This window comes from Ornithodoros turicata, chromosome 1, assembly GCF_037126465.1.
Source record: "Ornithodoros turicata isolate Travis chromosome 1, ASM3712646v1, whole genome shotgun sequence".
Taxonomy (NCBI): Eukaryota; Metazoa; Arthropoda; class Arachnida; order Ixodida; family Argasidae; genus Ornithodoros; species Ornithodoros turicata.
In genome coordinates this window covers 183114609-183135007 of record NC_088201.1, presented here as the reverse complement: position 1 = coordinate 183135007, position 20399 = coordinate 183114609, and the positions used below count along the sequence as shown (strand labels likewise).

Genomic DNA, 20399 nt, shown 5'->3' with positions numbered 1-20399 from the left:
TTTTAATGCTCACGGATTTACGCCGTATACACTAAAGGCTCGAATTTTTGCTTTGTTTTGTTTTTGTTTCTTTTTTTTCAATTAGTTCAGCTGTATACCAACATCGTCTGTCTAGTGGCCTTCGTGCCATCGCATTACTGTACTTGTAATGGCTTATGGGGAACAGATTCTTTGAGCAGCAGGTTTCAATGTGACGTTGTGTCACAGTATCGATACAACATCTATTTGTTCCTACTGATATGGAGATTACGGGTGACCGTCACACACATTTTGCTGCAATGCTTATTCACAGCATTGCCAGTATGCATCCGTAAATTATATATATGTATCTCATTTTGTCCTCGCGATAAGTACTGTTGATAGTTTATAATGGAAATAGTTTAATACATTTCCTGGAGCAAATGCTTCGCCTTCTTAGATGCCGTAACAACAGTGACCATTCATGAGCACTGCTGTGGATGGTTCGCGGGTTAAGTTTGCCAGATGATGGTCGTGCCACGCACGCTGAAACGTCAGCACACTTTGTTTGAAGGGGCGCAGAAGAGGGTGCACTTTTTCATGTCGAACTTTGCTACATTGCCGACGATGAAAGTTTCCCAAAAAGTACATAACGCCTCGCCTTCCGAGCCGACACAATACTCATTACATTCTCTCGTGCTCGTACCCTGCATGCATGCTAGGCCCTGCCGACAATAACCACGCGTCCTTCTTACATGGCACCCTATCAGCCATACAAAATATGGGTCGCTTATGCATTAATTTACTGGAATAGTAAATTAGGTAAATTCGAAACGCCTTTCCTCTAGAAATCTTCAAGACTGCGAGCTCAGACCGTACGAGAAGCCCGCACAATGTTCCATTTAATCTCTCCGCTATGTTTCCAGCACTGTATTGCTCCGCGAGGTCAACCCGATGTTCCAACAACTTGTCCACCCCGCGCGACGCAGCTTGCGCCGAGCTCAAAATGCCAGAGACTCTCAGTGCCTGAAACGTAGCGTCGCTACACTGGTGAGATTCCTGGCATAGCTGCTCTCCGAGACAGAAAGAGAGAGTCGTGCTATGTTTTTCAATGCATTGTTCCCTTTTAATCTCTCTTCGCGGCGGACGAGGTGTCAAAAATGACAGACAGCACCAAACTGTAAATGCCATCAGCCACGTTCGAACTGATAACCTCAGTTGAAAGAGTATGGGTGGACTGACCTGTCCAGGCCGCTATTGTTTTGTCTTTTTACTACCGCGCCTTTATGCTCTAATATATCACTTGCTGCTAATGTAGGTCGTCTGGAGCATGTCGATATAAAATATGGCAGGTACCGAGGCTTGTACATCCAACAGAAAACATGCCTGACTGAAAGGCTATTGCAAAGAATAGCCATTTCCTATATAAAGCCATAATAATGCATCCTATATTAAAACATAATAATCTAATGACCCGCTGTTGTCGTAGCATTTCAAACGGCAATAGAAGTCATCATTCCCAAAAATAGACTATTGCCACGTTGTATCGCAGAGTGGAGTCGTAGTCATAATAAATCGGAAAATGAATGTCACCCGCTCCTCGAAATACGAGTACACAAGTACCTTTGTCAATCTTTGTCTGTAGCATATAATGAGAGGGCCTGCTGTTAGTCGTCAAAGTTGTATCATAAGTTTAAACTGAAAACAATCGAGTGGATGGCCGATGGAAACGGCGAACCCAGCCCAAGATAACACCTCAATCCCATCATGATGTCAAGTTTACTACCGCTACCAAAAGCCCTGGACACAACTGCGGTCGACACCTGGCAAGAGTAGAAAAAGTAGATCATGGAATTCTACTTATTTTCGATGGCGACCCAATTCGCAGAAAAGCCTGGTAAAAAACTCAGCACAAAGAAGACCGGAGGTGCCTGGACTCAACCCGAGTCACATCCCAGTCTCGGCGTGGAATATGTCGTCATCGCAGCCACCAAGCCACGGGAACGGGTGACTACTCGTGTTTAAATACGGAATTTTTTCGATTCCATAACCGCCATTAGTGCTGCCACCCTTGGCAGTCATAGGAAGTGTGGGTGTTTGGGCTGCCGTTAGCCGAGTTCCTTCAGTTTTCCCGTGTGTGCACTTGTTGATGTTCATGTTGTTAGTGTTCATTTCGTGTTGGTTCATTTTCCCCCACCCGGGATCCGGTGTAGAAACTATATCGCATCCGCCGGCTCACCTCACGTGGAAAACTGTGCATATCGCACGCGGAAGCAAGCAATCTTGTTTTTTGTTGATCTTTCAAATATTAACACAGAGCTCAAATGTTGATGTTCAGATGATTACCGAATGACCAGTTATATGGAATGATGACGGCCTCGTCAGTCATAATCATTAGCGAGTTTTAGTACACCGTTGGTAACGTCACCGTCAAGTTACCGTGGCACCCCAACCGATGACAGCGTACATGACTCAGAATCTTATGACTTCATTCGGTGCGGTAGACGCCGTTAGTGCCGGGATCACGGTAGCAGTATACTAAAACTCTCTATTAAAGATGGCGGCCACCGCCACTCATACCAACGGAAGCAGACGGTCTGGGCAGACCACCTCTACTGTGCCGTCGCTGTGAACGAGGCTAAAGGGCGCACGGATACAGTTGGACAGGTGGACAGAGTAACGCGACAAGGTATGTTCCAGAGAAAGGGAGAGAAAATTTTCGAGGCCTTCGCTATCACTGTTCCTCTTTTTTTTTTTTTTGAGATGGACCAGAGTATTTGTTGCCGTGAATTATGTCTATTCGATAATAAACTAATTGAAAGTGTGCGCTCGTTGCCGTGCGGGTCGCTTCTCATTTGGTATTGTGTTTGAGCGCCACATCAGTTAGACATCACCAGGGTTGTTAAAGGACAACGGAAACGAAATTTGTCCATTGCAAAAAGGGGACCGAACAAGGTGTAAATATTATGTAAAATTATGGTGCCACTAGTATTTTGCAAGTACGCTGTGCGGATGGCCATATTTCTGACGATTACGAGAGCGCTGGGCCGCCCACTCGACACGATCGCCCATGGAGCGCGCCAAGCATTGCGGGAAAATCTGAGGAGCGCGTGACGTCAAATATCTCTCGCGCTCCATGTGCGGCTGCACGGTACAAACACGGCGAATTCTGAATAACGCCTGAAGATGGTTGATTCGGAGATCTCGTGGAAGTCTGAAGACAATATATCCTATGAGAGATGGGTTCGTACATGCTTCTTCGTCTCCGTTCTTTCCCCGTAGCAGAAATTAGATGTACGCCGAAACACCAAATGAAATGAAGCGAAATGAAAGTCAGGAACTCCAACAGGAGAGCCAACGTGCGTCACTTCCGCGGTATGCTACGGCGGCACGGCGACGCTCACCAGGGGCTCAGAGTGCTCCACGGCCGAATTTTATATCGCGATTGTGGCGGCGTTTCAACTAATATACGCAAATCTAAGACGAATTCCGGATTGTTTTGGTACACATCGCGATATGAGGCAAATAGTTTTGCAGCCTATTTTCGTTTCCGTCGTCCTTTAAGTAACTTAGTAAAAGTATCTGAGAACATGTACTTGGATACTTTTTGTGTATATTGAGGAAATATTAGATGCATTTTCAAACACGCACTTCTAACTGTAACTTAATTACTTTTTTGAGTAACTTGTATCTGTCTGTTTGAGTATTTTTTGAGTAAAAACGACGAAACACCGTCGCCGAGCAGGAAGTGGTGCGAAGGGTGCGCCGTCACTAGGGATACTCCATGAGCGTGAGAAGCAGCAGAAACTAGAGCCCTGCACGGGCCGACTTTTCCGGGCCCGACCCGGCCCGGGCGCATCGCAAAATGGCCCGGCCCGACCCGGGCCCGGACCTTCATATTTTTATGCGGCCCGGCCCGGCCCGGTGACCCAGTGACTAGAGCCCGGCCCGGCCCGGCGTCCAAGCAAATAGAGCCCGGCCCGGCCCGGCCCGGCCCGGTGACCCGGCGAGTAGATCCCGGCCTAGTATTTCCAGCCGCGACGTACGCGTTTCTGGCGATTATCAAACAAATTTATAAGTAGATTTATAAGGAGAGAAGACAAACATAGAAGTGATGGCGGTTTAACACCGTAACCGCACGAGACCAAATTAAATCCAGGACGCACGCGGGCATGGGCGTTATCGTTACACTGTCAAGATTTTGCGGAGGTAGAGCATGCTGTCGACAAACTGCTTCTCCCAGTCCCTACCCCTCTCACCAAGCTTTGCCAAAGTGATTGTGAAATACGTGAGGAGTGAGGAGCAATGTAAAGTGGCTTTGAGAATGTTCTAGAGGGTCGAATCATATGCATAATGCAGTATCCTTTGCTTGTCTTTGCAAAATATGCACAGGAATGACGCAAGCGCATGATGATATGAACTAATGCATCTCCATTGTGTGGAATTAGCTGCGTGGCCCGGCCGGGCCTGACTCTCGGGAACATATTTGTCGGCCCGGGCCCGGCCCGGCCCGCGATGCTGGCGTAATTTGTCGGCCCGGGCTCGGCCCGGCCCGGAGCACACAGCCAATAACAAGCCCGGCCCGGCCCAGGCCGGGTCGGGGGCCCGGGCCCGTGCAGGGCTCTAGCAGAAACCCGTCGAGTCTCCCTAGCCGACTCCCAGCACGAGCTCCACTCCTCCTCGCCCTTGCTGCACGAGCTCACGTGCTCACGCCCTCGCACTCGCAAGTGACATTCCTTGTTCCTCGCCACTCTCTTGGAAGCCTTGGCGGTAGTGAAGAGAATGGCCGAGTTTGAAAGTGTCGACCACCTCTGGCGCGGACGCCGTCTGTGAGGCTGTAACTACGAGTAGCCCAAGCAAAGTTGCCTCCGTTCTGTCAGAGGTACCGTGGCCACAATATCGAGAGCAGTTTAAATCATCAGAACGAAGGAGAACGGGAATCTTGAGCTGAAATGTCTCCGCTGTGAGCCGAAGACGAAGTTTCTAAGCGTCTCACCTGTCCCTGTCTCGGTTACCCCCAGTTTACGCGTTCCTTTCAATGTTTTGCCTGCAATTACGTAAGAAGGGATGTCTCTGTGGCTCTAGAGTGACACAGTCTATTATGAGCAAAAGGCGAAAGATATGGTCTACGTACAGAATTGCAAAAAGTAACTCCACCCGTACTCGGATACACTTCCAAGGTATTTATAACTGTATCTCAGTATTTTTTCCTGTCAGTAACTCTAACTGTAACTTAATTACCTTTGAAGCTGAGTATCTTTAACTGTAACTTAGTTACTTTTGAAAAGTAACTTTAACAACCCTGGACATCACCACCATTAGTTGAAGCTGAGCGACGATAATCTTGGCGCAACGATGTATCTGTTTTAGATTTTGCGACTTCTTTGCCCGGGTACCTCTGGGTACTTCACATCGAGGAGAATTGGCGACTCTCACCACTATCATTACTTACCACATATTTCGTGCTCCTCCCCAGCACGCATACCGAAATACACCAACGTACAGGCACAAGCGATGAAAAGTAAACTGGAAGGAGGACTTACGACGTCAAGACGAGTACTAATGAGGCATTGTTGGTTCTGTATGCAGGAGAAGTTGCGTTCTTCGTACAGTTCTTGAACGTTCTTAATGAGTTTTCAAGTTTAACATACTTCGTGGGGCTGCGGTGACTGGCGTAGTACGCACTGTGGTTGAATTCTCCATAACTAAAGCACTCGTCTTCCACTTTCGTGTCCTAGAAAAATAGGAGAACAGAGCAGACGCATCACTAAGTAAAGTTTCATAAACTGCCCCTGCATAAGGAAAAATGTTCCTTGAGCCAGGTAGAAAAGGTAGCATGTCGTGCGTTGGTTGACAGGTAATGTTTCACTAGTTGATGAGCATACAAGCAGGAGGTAAGCAAGCTGGTGGAAATTCGAAGACGAGATCATTGCTTGTGTTGCCCCTACCTGCTATCCTCTGACTCAAGGTCATGTACCCGTCTCTCGCTAGTTGTTCGGGCATCATATTTTTTTATCCCGTGTTAGCGCCACGAAGCAACTGTGGCTATGAGCGGCGTACAGATGTGGACAGATTGATTGAGAAAGGAAAGCAGGAAGGAGTGGAAAATGGGGGTAGTATGTGTCCTGGGCATACTTCTGGGGGAACTGAGCCGACTTTCGTCTGGAAACTCTGGAAAACCCAGGGACAACCCCAGACAGCACAGACTGTGGTAGGGTTCGGACCCACCACATCCCAGCCGTGTCCAGATCTTTCAGCATCCCTTTTTGCTTCCCTTTTTTTTCGTTTCTGTTTTTTGGGGAGAATTCGTGCATGTGACATTTATCCTCCTGTACAATGCTTGTCAATAGTCCTACACCTTCGTCAGAACACGTTCCTATTCATATTGCCAGGTGAATCCTCAGGGGTTAGGTACAAGAAAACACCGGCATATATTTCCTTGGACACCAAAGCAATGCACACGCACCAGAAGTTGAAACACTCGAGCTGAAAAGCGGCAGCGCGCCCCGGTTCGTTTTCAAATCACCAGACTTACTGATGACATCAAGAACATCGTCAGCTCGCCTTCTCCGTCCAAGGAATATCTGGAGCTCAAGCTCTGTCAACAGCCAAGGCATCTATACTGTCAGACATGGACCGCGAGATCGCTGCGGCTGTACCGGATAGTTGTCATCAATATTCTGGGACCAATATGTTTCCGGCATACATGACAACCGTACCCTCTCTACCATTGCGATGTGCCAATAGCTTAGGACACTGGTCAAGGGCAAAGCGGAACTTGCGATCAAGGGGCTGGACTTGACCAACGAAAATTATCCGACAGCCATCAATATTCTCAAGCAGCAATTTGGTAGCCGTTACGGTTTGAATTCCGAGCACATGAGTCATCTCCTCGAGTTACCAAATGTGCGGTCCTCTGACGACGTAAGAAGGCTGAGGCAACTCTACGACGTTTTGACTGTCCGGATGCCCAACCTCAAGAGCCTACATGTTTCAGATAGTTCCTACGGCATTGTGCTGATGACAGAGTTACTTCGGAAGCTTCCACCTGACCTCGAACTGGAGTATTACCGTCAGAGAAGTCATATTACGAACGAATTGTCCACTGTTGAGTGTGCTGCTCAAAGTAGCAGTGAAGGTACTGTCGAGTCTTATGCTCAAAATAGCAGTGAATGTAGGACTCTCGACGAAGATTCGAATTTTTCATCTCTGATGACTTTCCTTCGTAAAGAAATTGAACACAGAGAATGCATGGAAAGACGAAAGAGGGGTGGAAATTATGGTGCCGAAACCCGGGAACGGGGGCCTCCTGTACTTCGGCTTCTATCCTGACTACACAGGCGGACTCCCCTGTTACCAAGTGTGTTCAGTGCAGGGGCGCCGGAACAGGGGGAGCAAGGGGAGCGACGGCTCCCCCTCATTTACGAATGGGGGAGCACGGCTCCCTCAGTGTCAGCCCAGTGTCGTGATGTTCTACGGTCTAACGGAATGGCCCGTGCATGTGTCCTTTCGGCGGCCATAAATTTAGAGAGAAATAAACAGAGAGCCTACCACTGGTCACTGTGTGCGGAGACCGTTTGAGAAGAGCTACATACGAATGATGTCCGGTTCACAGGGTTCTGGAGTTGACCATGGCAAGGTTTCTGGTGCGAAATGCACCGTCGAAGTTTCGAAGTGCAATAAATCAGTCAGAAAGTGTGTACCGGTAGGCGCGAGCATTACTAGACTCAATCTACGGGGTGGGGTGGGGGGACAGAGGCGCAAACCGGAATCGCGAAAGGCACGCAAGACACCAGCTATCTGGGGGAAATAAGGATGCAAAGAAACCGCCCGGTTGAAGACAGAGGGTTGTTATCATGGCGGTTTGCGAGGCGCAGCCACAGATTTCAATCGGTTGTGGCCAGGGTGCCCACTTCGAGTTGGCGTGTAAGACCTGTAGTACGACAAGTGCGATGGACTGAGACGAAACGTCGCACTGGTGTTGTGTTCATGTGTTGGCAGTGGCAACGTCGAGGGAGCGCCATCAAGGCCTCGCCTGCAGCAGCGTTACAGGATTATCAAACGCCATAGACATCGGAGAAAGCCACACCTCTGGTAAGAGATATGTATCGCAGCTTGCGTGTTGTCTTCATATTACGCATGTATATGTTCACCTGTCATAGTAAAATATTCTATCTGTTAACCTGGTTGCTGGCTCCACACTTTCCACCGTACCGGTGTCCAAAGTTACCCGCTGTTGTAATTTATCCGGCTTTTCTTATTGAGTCGCCCTGGAGTGATAACGACAGCGTGACACCCAGTCAAAGGGACACATTCTTGCTGAGCTCCAGACGGCCCCAGAAAAGGCTGGTTTATTCGCAGAAGGCTTGCGGATCAGACGATATTCGCTTCCAGTACCCACACATGTACATGCCGCGACGATTCCCAGGGACAAGTGCCCGAAGTTCCTTACACATTACTTGCCATGAGGTCTAGGCACTGCGCAGAAGTAAAAAAAGCCGGACGCACTGAACTCATACCAACTAGCCCACCACCAAGCGCTATTTAATTACAATACTTCTGCAATGTTATTTTAGATCTACTGTACAAATATGCACATGTCGTTTGCTGGGAGCACGTTTACAGTTTATGTAGCAACCCTGTACAACGCCAGCATGAGCCCTCAAGGAAAATAAGTGATGATGATGATGATGTTTACGGTAGCACTTTTTTTCGCTCCCCCAGTGGAAAAATAGTTCCGACGCCACTGGTTCAGTGCGACTCATCCCAGCATCATGCCCCAGATTGTAAGCTGCCCCTTACCCCTGAGGAGAAATTCAACAAGCTCAAGCGGTCCGGGTGCTGCTTCAAATGCGACAAACGACGACACCTCGCAAAGGACTGTAGGTCGGCTGCTCGTCTTTCCTGATCCCGCTGCAAAGGGAAACATCTCACATTTCTCTGCTGCAAGAACATGCAAACTTCGAATGTTTCTTGGACCGGCCCAACCTATGGCACCCCCACTGTCCTCCTGTCGCTCTTCTTGAATCGACGCTGCCAGACACTTCTCGAGTCAACGTGTCGACAGTAAACACAAGTTCCATTGTACTGTTCCAAACAGCAAGGATTTGGGCACAGGGTCGGACAGGAGCATGCAAGAAGCTTCTCCGCATTTTATTAGATGGCGGCAGCCAACGTACCTTTATAAGGCGGGACACGTCATGCAAGTTCCGATGCGGCACTGCAGGATATGAAGAGCTCGCCATATTTGCCCTTGGACACCGTGCAAACACTGACTCACCGTCTCGTAGAGTGAACGTAACTCTTCATTCTACATTCTCGCAAAACTAGGTTGAGATTGAAGCCCTGGAATTTGAAGACATCTGCATGGAAACGTTACCCGTTCCAGATAACCTTCTCGTCTCCCATCTGCGTGCTGACAGCATGTCCGTTGCTGATGACCCGACTCTTTTTCTGGACATTACTGGAGTCTCGTTTCTCATAGGAGCCGATTACTATTGGAAGATTGCCACAGGCAACATGAAGAAGCTGCATCACGGACCCGTCGCTATTGAGACCATCTTTGGCTGGGTAATTCAAGGTCCACGTGCGCTCAACTCCTCATTGAAAACCTCTACTATGCGAGTCCATGTGACCCACATTCAGACTGACAACATCAGCATTTCAAAAGATCTCCAGAAGTTCTGGGATCTGGAACATCTCGGCATAAAGCAAATAAATGAGCTATCATCTCTGGACATATTGTCGGATAATCCGGTTTTGCAGCGCTTTCGTGAGACTACATGCTTGACTGACAAACGATATGTTGTGCGCCTGCCTTGGAAGGGAAAGCTTACAAACCTGGGCAGCAACAGAGACCTGGCTCGACGGCGTCTGGATGCACTTACCCGCACTCTTCACAGCGATCCAGACCTGCTGGAGGAATACGACCGGACTATTCGCCAACATCTTAAAGACAATCACGCCGAAAGAGTTGAATATCCCATTGAATATGAATGTTCAAACTCCTGCCGAGTTTATTACATGCCTCACCATGCAGTAATTAGGAGAGACCGTGAAACAACGAAAGTTCGTATCGTTTTCGATTTCAGTTCTAAAGCTCCCGGGAAAGAATCTCTGAATGACCTTTTGGACCCTGGACCCAACTTCAATCCTGATGTTGTGCATCTCCTGCTTGTGTTCCGATTGTTGAAAATTGCCATGAGTGCTGATAAAAAGCTTTCCTGCAGATTATCCTCGAAAGTCGTGACAGAGATTTCCTGCTGTTTTTCTGGTACAGCACTCCACCCGCTACACAAGGAGAGCTACCACCTGTGGAAGTATGGCTCATGACTCGTGTGCCCTTTGGCGCAACTTTGAGCCCTTTCTTGCTGTGTGCCACTATTTATCATCATCTGCAGCTCCTGGAGTCTGCCTTCCCGTCGACGATAGAAAGACTGAAAGAGCGATTTTACGTGGACGACCTTCTCACCGGTGCTTGTGATCTTTACGAGGCCACTCGCGTGTTTGAAGAGACACTTCAAATTTTAGATGCTGCCAGCATGCCTGTTCCGCAAATGGATCAGCAACGCAGGCCCTCTTCAGGAAATTTTCGTGAAAAGAGGTGTCACCAGAACAGCGACTACCGTAAAAGTGCTAGGCGTCACTTGGAACACCATTGATGACGAACTTTCATGTTCCCTCGCCTCTGTTCTCGATTTTTTGAGCGTCAAGAGAGATACGAAGCGGTATGTTTTGTAAGGTGTCTCACGGTTGTATGATCCCTTCCGATTTCTTGCGCCATTTACCATCACAGATCCTTTACACATTTACCATCACACATCCAAGATCCTGTTCCAACGGCTATGGGAGAAAAAGACTACGTGGGATGCTCAGCTGACCCCGGAAGATGCCCAAGTTTGGAACACATGGTGTTCAGGATTCCGTCTTCTACAGAGTTTTTCGCAACGACGGCTTCTGGCTGATACCTCGACCCCTCAACGTCTCGAATCTACGTTACATGCCTTTGACGACGCCAGTCCTCAAGCATATGGCGCCGTTGTCTACTACAGAAGCGCAACTATGTCTGAGGGCAAGGTCTCGTTTGTGATTGGAAAATCTCGAGTTGCACCCCTTAAGCGGCAGACACGACCCATGTTGGAGCTGCTTACAGCTCTGCTTGCGACGCGACTGTTGACGATTGTATCCGACGCTTTGCTCATTCCTGTTTCGAGCTGCTATGCATGGACAGATTCCATGATTTTCCTTTCGTGGATAAAGACTACACCTTCTCGTCGACCACCATTGGTGAGCCACCGAGTTTTGGAGATTCAAAGTCACCTGCCTTTGAGTTGTTGGAGACATTGTCCTGGCTCTGACAACCCTGCAGACCTTGTAACACGCAGTGTGTCCGTAACTGCGATCTTAAATGTAACTCTCTGGTGGGCTGGACTTGCTTGGCTTTGTGAGGAGTCCATAGCTTGGCCTACAACAACGAACAAGCCTCAAGCTACCGTCGACGAGTCTCTGAATACATTTGTGGCTCTTGCGCAGGACTCTACTCAACCATTATTTTCGTTGGATGATTACAGCAAGTGCTCTCATGTTTTGGCAGTAACAGCCTGGGTCCTGCGCTTTGTTCACAATAGTAGACATCCAGAACCCAACAGATACGTCGTAACAATCACAGTTCTAGAACTGTATCATGCCGAAATAAATTGGGTAAAAACAGTACAAGAAAGCATCTTGGGTTGTCATCCTGATAGACATTCGCAACTGCGGCCTTTGTCAACCTTTATTGATGAAGAGGGAGTCCTCCGCTTTCAGACGCGTTTGGACCTCAGTAACTTGAACCAGGCAACGACCCAGCCGGTTGTACTTCCGAGCAGACATCGATTTACTTGGCTATTGATCACGCATGTTTACGTTCAGCAAATGCACGCTGGACTACAAGGAACTCTTGCACAGCTTCGAGAGAAGTACTGGGTTATTCATGGACGTCAGACGGTTAAGAAAGTCCTTTATTCTTGTGTGGTCTGTCGTAGATTTGGAAGCAAGCCCACATGTCAAAAAACTGCTCCTGTTGGAAAACGTCCCTGTCAAGAGGAAAAGAAGACGTCTGCTCGCGGATGAGTTGCATGGCGCATGCTGGCTGATTATTCCTCCAAAAAACATTGCTCGATCAACAGGGCATTAAAACATCGTAGCCATCAGGGTTCCCATTATTCTACAGCTCCTCTTCCTGGAGGCCGTCTTTCTTAGACGCAACCTTTCGACGTCACCGGACTTGACTTCGTCGGCCCTCTGTACTTTCTTCCGTACTACTCCGACGTCACCCACAAGTGCTACATTTTATTGTTCACATGTGCTGTCGCCAGAGCCAATCCCAAAATTCGCGGTCACCCCCTGCCGGCGCACTCCGCCACTATGCTAATAGCGCTATGCGGGAAGCGCCCTTACAGGATGTGAATTCAATTGTAGACCGTGTTTATGCAAATTAACAGCAAAACAGAATAACATTTTTAAGATGTCATTGTCTAATAGAAAAGAACACCATGTAAAGAACCCCTGGAGACACGAAAGGCGCTAGCAGAATATAAACCTAGTGCACCCTGGCCAAATGAATTTTAATGCATTGCGCCTATAGGGATTCCGTCGATTTTTGCACAGCGCTCATGTTTAGACTACGATTTTTCGACAAAGACAATTAAATTCTGGAAATGTCATCGCCTATATTTGTTCAGTACGTCCTCCAGGCCACATACCAACCACGGCACGATGTGTCAGTGTTAATTCTGATGCACCCAGGGCCTTCAAAGTTGCGACTCAGACAGGGTTCTCCTCCTAGGCGCTCGACGGACTAAGTCCTAGTATTATCGTAATACGCATGCGCTGAGACTGTACGGCCGGTCTGAAGGAGTTCGAAAGGCGAACGGTCATTTTTTCCAGAACTTGAAAAGGCTGACACAATAGACAGCTTTATGTTGAGTGAGTAATATACAAATGATACCGTTCTGTATTTTATATCGCTTTTATATGAAACTATACAACTTGATAAAACTGTGAATTTAGAGTGCCGTTTTGGAAGTGATTTTGTCAAACGTGACCTTTCAAGGTGCAACAGGGGAACAAGATACGGGGTTCAAAGCCCGTGATCTTACTTTCACATAGAGGGTGTCCCAGAAAACGTGTCATTGAATTATAATAAAAAAACTATGCCACCTAGAATAATGCGGTCAACAGCATTTGTTCTAATTAGGTTTTTGCCACCTCCTAATGGGAATGTCATGTACTCCAAGTTTAATTATGTAAATATTTGCGAACTGAACTCGGAAATTTGCCAAGTAAAGGTCACTTTTTTACCCCACCAATGTGAAGAGCGTGCCGAATTCACTCAAATTAATGATAATTCACAGTGATATTCACAAGCTATCCCATCGGCAAAAATAGCCGAATATCATGCTTTTCGGAGCACCGGACCGTAGCGCGCGATGACTTTTTGAGCGCAATCGCTGTCAGTGCGACGAAAGGAGGTTCCGAAGCCAGCCCACAGAGTGACAGTAGAAAAAGTAACAGTTCCTAAACTGGGAGAGGGAAAGCTTTATCCCAGCGAAAGTCGGACGTGATAAGCCGTGCCTGTTTTATCTCCCTCTGCGACGTCGGGGAGGGCTGGGTTTCCAACCTCCTTTCGTCGGACTGACAAAGATCGCGCTGAAAAATTCATCGCGCGCTATTCTGTGCGACCTCCGTAGAGCATGATGTTCGGCTATTTTTTCCGATCGGATAGCTTCTGAATATCCCTGTCAATTCTCATTAATTTGACTAAATTAGACATGCTCTTCACATTGGTGGGGTAAAAAAGTGACCTTTACTAGGCAAATTTCCGACTTAAGCTCGCAAAAATTTACATAATTAAACTTGCGTTACACGACATTCACATGAGGAGGTGGCAAAAACTCAGTAAGAACAAATGCCATTGACCGCATGACTCTAGGTGGTGTAGTTTTTTTATTAAAATTCAATGACACGTTTTCTGGGACACCCTGTATACATGTTACATATCAGCTTAGGATATCTTTATTATCATCGTTATATCAAATGATATTAATCCCCGAACTTATTGAAATTCGCCATTTGGCCATTTCGAGGGCCGTTTTGGAAGCGATTTTGTCAAACGCTACCTCTCGGGGTGCAACAGTGGAAGATATGGGGTTCTAACCCCGTGATCCTACTATCACATATGCATATTGCAAAATCAGCTTAGAACATCTTTAATATTATTTTTATATCAAATGATATTAAACCCTGAAGTTGACGAAGTTGGCCACTTGGCCATTTTGAGTGCAGGTTTTTGAAGCGATTTTGTCGAACGCGACCTCTCAAGGGTGCAACAGGGGAACAAGGTACGGAGTTCAAACCCCGTGATCTTACTTTCTCATATACATATAACAAAATCAGCTTAGGACATCTTTGATATTATTTTTGTATCAAATTATATTAAGTCCCGAAGTTGACGAAATTGGCCACTTGGCCATTTTGAGTGCCGTTTTGGAAGCGACTTTGTCAAACGCGACCTCAGGGTGCAACAGGGGAACAAGATACGGGGTTCAACCCCCTGATCTTACTTTCACATATGCGTACTACAAAATCAGCTTAGGACATCTCTAATATTATAGTTATACCAAATGATATTAAGCCCCGAAGTTGACGAAATTGGCCACTTGGCCATTTTGAGTGCCGCTTTGGAAGCGATTTTGTCAAACGCGACCTCTGAGGGTGCAACAGGGGAACAAGGTACGGGGTTCAAACCTTGTGATCTTACTTTCACATATACATACTACAAAATCAGCTTAGGACATCTTTAATATTATTGTTATATCCAATGATATTAAGCCACGAAGTTGATGAAATTGCCTATTTGGCCATATCGAGTGCCACGTTGGAAGCAATTTTGTCAAACGCGACCTCTCAGGGTGCAACAGGGGAACAAGGTACGGAGTTCAAACCGCGTGATCTTACTTTAACTAATTCATACTACAAAATCAGCATGGGACATCTCTAATATTATATTTATATCAAATGATATTAAGCCCTGAAGTTGACGAAATTGGCCACTTGGCCATTTTGAGTGCCGTTTTGGAAGCGATTTTGTCAAACGCGACCTCTCAGGGTGCAACAGGGGAACAAGGTACGGGGTGGAAACCCCGTGATCTTACTGTCACATATACATATTACAAAAGTAGCTTGGGACATCTTTAATAATATCTCTATATGGAATGATATTAAGCCCCGAAGCTGACGAAATTGGCCACTTGGCCATTTTGAGTGCCGTTTTGGACGCGATTTTGTCAAACGCGACCTCTCAGGGTACAACAGGGGAACAAGATACGGGGTTCAAACCCTGTGATCTTACTTTCACATATGCATACTACAAAATCAGCTTAGGACGTCTTTAATATTATTGTTATATCCGATGATATTAAGCCACGAAGTTGATGAAATTGCCTATCTGGCCATTTCGAGTGCCATTTTGGAAGCAATTTTGTCAAACGCGACCTCTCAGGGTGCAAAAGGGGAACAAGGTACGGAGTTCAAACCGTGTGATCTTACTTTCACATATGCATACTACAAAATCAGCTTAGGACATCTCTAATATTATATTTATATCAAGTGATATTCCACGAAGTTGATGAAATTGCCTATTTGGCGATTTCGAGTGCCATTTTGGAAGCGGTTTTGTAAAACGCAACCTCTCAGGGTGCAGGGTGGTGCACGATTAAAGGGGCTTCGAACGTTTTAAAGGGCTCTGTCTTCTGCCGAACGTTGCGGTAGCCTCTGTTACAATCCCAGTACAAGCCGTTCATAGTATCTTTTTGGCACCCTGATACAAGTCATTTGAGTCATTGAAAAGGGCCCTGCTGCCGCCTTTTCCAAATTTTGCGGTGGTTTCCGATGCAATCACAGGAGAGGGGCATAACATAAGCCGTCGCGTCTTTATATGTGTGTAAAATGTCTGGCATCATAATTAAAGGGGTTTTTGTCTGTTTTAAAGGGCTCTACTGGAACGTTTTATGGAGTTTGCGGCTGCATCCGTTATAATTCCAGTCGAATGGCAATAGCATAAACCGCTGCGAATACGTATATGACTTTGGAACTATGACACGAGGGGTGTCGACCGTTTTAAAGGGCTCTGTTCCCGCATTTTCCGTATTTTGCTGTAGCCTCTGCTACAATCCCAGCAGAAGGGCATAGCACCAGCCATTGGTGATATGTCATTGGCAAAGTGGCGTAGCCACGGGGGGGCTAGGGGAGGCCCGAGGCCCCCTACCTGTCACTGACCGACCCACGCAAATCGTGCAAATCGAAGGAGAAAATAATATACGGGAGCGGGGGGGACCAGTGTGACGATCGCGAAAGTTCTTACAGTTCATGGCGTCTATCTACGCGGCACACTTGAATGGTTTCCAAAGTATGAGGTTTTCAAAATCCTTCCAATCTCGTGACACCACCTCTTTGGACATCACAGTATAATCGTATTGTGAATGTCCAAATCAATTATTTTCGGGTTTTTTTTCAACCGCATGCTGCGGTGTGCACAAGTATTGTGTGTTGTCGCACCCAGGATCAGCGGGGGGGGGGGGAGTGGGGCGGGTTTTCGTATAGAGCCCCCCACCCCTACCTTGGAGGTCTGGCTACGCCACTGCATTGGCAGCATGATACAAGGGGTCTCGCCCGTTTTGAAGCGCTATGCTGCATCCTTTTCCGATATTTGCGGTTGCCTGTGTGTGATATGATCTCGGCAGAATGACATAGTATAAGTTGTTGATAATAAGTGTTTGGCAGCATGACACAAGGTGTTTTGCTCGTTTCAGAGGGCTCAGCTGCCACGTTTTCCGAATTTGGTGATCGCCTGTGTTATAACTCCAGCAGAATAGCATTTCACAAGCCACTGATAACTTTCTTTCTTTCGCTCCATGATACAGGGAGTGCCGCCCGTTTTAAAAGGCCTTGCTGCCTCCGTATCTGAATTTTGCGGTTCCATCTTGCGCAGTCGCGGTAGAAAGGGATAACGTAAGCCGTCATAAATATGCCTTTGGTACCACGATACAAGGGGTTTCGTACGTTTTAAACGAGTCTGCTGCTGCCTTTTCTGAATTTTGTGGGCGATTCTGTTGCAATCCCAGTAGAAGAGTATCATAAGTCTGTGATAATATCTGTTTGGAACCATGAATAAAGAGGTTTCGCCCGTTCTAAAGGACTCTGCTGCGGTCTTTTACGGATTTCGCGGTCGCGTGCGTCACAATCCCAGTGGGAAGGGCAATAGCATTAGCCTTCTCGAATATGCCTTTGGCAGCATGATACAAAAGGTTTCGCCCGTTTTAAAGGGCTCTGCCGGCGCCTTTTCCAAATTTTGCGGTCACCACTGTTAAAATCCCAGTACAAGGGCCTAGTATAAGTGGTTGATAATGACTTCGCTATGCAGAGTACACCAGTGACTCCTTGTGGTGTATTCCTTGGAATCATCGGGGTTGCAGAAAGGCTACTTTTTATTTTTCTCAAAGAAGTTGGTGAGTGATGCAATGTTTCAGAAGGAGACTGTGGGTCATTTCTTGCAGGTAGACGTGTAAGCGAATCATGGACTTCTCTATGCGTGCTGCACTTCGAGAAAAAATGGTTGATTACGATGAACAGTGAAATTCTAACGGTTTCGTAACGGATATGTATTTTCATCTATGGTGTCTTTTCCTCAGACTTTAGCACCAGGTGTCTGTTGCCGTGTAAATGTTCGAACTGCCGGCGATTCGCAGGTATCAGCTTTTAGTCCTTTGCTTGCGTAACTCGTATCAGCACCGAAGAGCAACGACAATTTCTTCTTTGTCATTGTTGTAGCAGCTGCAGTTTGTTGTAGCAGTTCTGCAACAAAATCTCTGGTCCAACGAAGTCGCGTTCGATCAAATCATTGCCACTCGCGTAATTACATGGTCTGTATATCCATGCTTAATAGCTATGAGTCCGCGGCCCATACCTGTTTCCCTTGCTACAGCCTGCGAAGTAGCGTTTGGTCAAATCGTTAATTTTCAAACGGCCAAAGAACAAACAGGAAACAAGATCACACACAAGACGCTCTGTTGTTGTTTCGTGTTTGTTCTTTGGTCGCTTGTGGATTTACACCAACCAGCCCAATCCATTTACTTCAGACATTTCGCCAAATCATCGCCCAAGTGGCACTCACTGGCGCCAAATTGTCAGTTCCCTCTATTTTAGCTCGTAATAACTCTTGATACCAGCTTGATACTGACGGTATCATCATAAAATTACGTAGTCTGTGTATCGTCTGCGGACCGCAGCTGTTGTCCTTGCTGCACCCTTAGAACTCGCATTTAATCACTTTGTCGTCCAGAAGGCTATCACAGGCGCCAACTTGCCAATTTCATCCGACAACCTCCCGATATCTGGAAAGTCTCAAGGCTGGTTCACACTGTCACGTTTACGCTTGCGGCTACGGGTTACAGGCGCTTACGGTGGGGGTTGCCATGACGACGAAGAGAAGGCGCCCGCAAGATCGTTTCCGCAAGGAGTTTAGGCAACTTCAACTTTTCTCCCGCAAGCTCCGTAACCGTAAGCGCACTGGCCAGTAGGATGGCAGAAAAGTTCGGATGCCGCGCATGCGTTTTGTCTCGCGCGTCTCCTTGCAAAGATGCCAGGCTACTCTCTGGCTCCATTTCACTTTTCTTCGGAAGGATGGCGCTCTAGGAGGCCCCTCCTCATTGGAGGAACGGAGCGCCGGAGAAACGTAGTAATGTGAACGATGGAGGAACGCAGCCGGACAAGATGGGTACTACGTGAGCGCAACCCGTAGCCCGTAAGCGCGAACGTGGCAGTGTAAACCAGCCTTCATGCTCGTTCCCACAGTTGTACATCACGTCTTATTCTTTATCTTACGCGAAAGCTCCCGGGCGTGTTATCGGCGTTGTTATCAGGTCAGGGCGCGAAAAGGGAATTGTTCGCCTCAGATATGTCCTCCTCTCCCAGCCCAAATCTGTTCCTCCTCATGTAGTCACGCACAACCCTGTAAACTTAGCTTCTTTGTGTAGTCCTCTGCTATCAGGTCAAGCCGGGTTTCAGAGGGGGGGTGTCCCGGAATGCTGCTCTTGCTGTACACCTTGAACTCACCACGTCAATGAATATTGAGAGTTTCATGCAGGCCTTCAGAAGATTCATCTCTCGCAGGTCTGTGCCATCCAAGATATATTTCGACAACTTCAGCACCTTTAAGCGGGCCTCCCGTTTCCTACGAGATATCTCTAGTATCATCAATGGCGAACCTTTCGAGCGATATTGTGACAACCACAACATCACCTGGCATTTAATTGCTGAGCGCGCCGCCTGGTGGGGAGGATTTTGGGAGAGACTCGTCAGGACTGTGAAAGACTCCCTCCCGAAAGCTCTCGGACGCAGCAACCTCACTTTGGAAAGCCTGATAACCATCTTGATCGAGGTAGAGGCTATCGTTAACTCAAGACCGCTGACTTACATGTCCGACGATTCCAGAGACTTCTCTGCACTCTCTCCGTCTCACTTTCTTGTGGGGAAGCGGCTGACTGCCTTACCGCAAGTTGATCATGACCAAGACGATCCGGAAGAGACACACTCGACTTTACTCGAGAGGAACTGCAAGCGAGAAGAGGTGCTCGCACAGTTTTGGACTCGATGGAGCCGGGAATACATCTCCGAGCTACATAGCGGCAATCGTCCCCAGTACAGGGCAGTCGTTCCGTTTCGAACAGGGAAGCTAGTGCTTGTACCTTCAAGGTTTCAATCAAGGGTTCTTTGGGCTCTAGGCCGGATTATTGAAACCTATCCCGGTGGCGTCGGGGTGATCCGCGTTTGTAAGATACAGCTTCCTGATGAAGCTGTCATTCGCAGGCCAGTTCAGCTGCTGAACAAGCTGGAACTCTAGGCCATCGACACGACTTCGTTCATCTGCCGCCCGGAGCGCTGTAAGAAATCTGTAAGACGACTAGGAAGCGCGCAAGTCACAAGCCGCAAGGTGATTCCGCGTGTTTTGAATTTCTTTTGTTTCATTCGATGCCAAGTCGCGTTCTTGGTCGGCCGATTTGTCGGCATTAAAGCGTTGCACCTCTTCTGGTTGTCTTCTCCCTACAAGTACTCTACTTAAATTACCTTCAGTTTTGAGTATTTTGTACTTTATTTAAACTGGGGTCACCAAAGGCGGAAGATTTATGGAGGCTTTTGATTATCTCTTTTAACTTCAGTTATAGATATAGAAAACATATCGTGTACGCGATCAAGCTGAGCAGGTCCCCCAAACTCACCTCGGAAAAGCGTGCAACGAAGAAGGCCGCCACTAGATACCCCATTGTTGCCGTTCCGGATCACTTCAGCGCGCTAAGTTTAGCGGCAAAATGTTTTTGTTGTTTCTGCGAATGAATCTAGTCTTT

At 47.4% G+C, this 20399-nt stretch overlaps 1 protein-coding gene across 1 annotated transcript in view; it reads right to left on the bottom strand.

Annotated features, from left to right (window-relative positions):
- LOC135373742 (uncharacterized) overlaps window positions 1-20399 on the bottom strand; it is a 79091-nt gene that overhangs the window by 36489 nt on the left and 22203 nt on the right. Inside the window, exon 5 of the mRNA XM_064606833.1 lies at window positions 5502-5692. Within this exon, the coding sequence (XP_064462903.1) occupies window positions 5502-5692 (191 nt within the window). The remainder of the gene's footprint in view (window positions 1-5501; window positions 5693-20399) is intronic.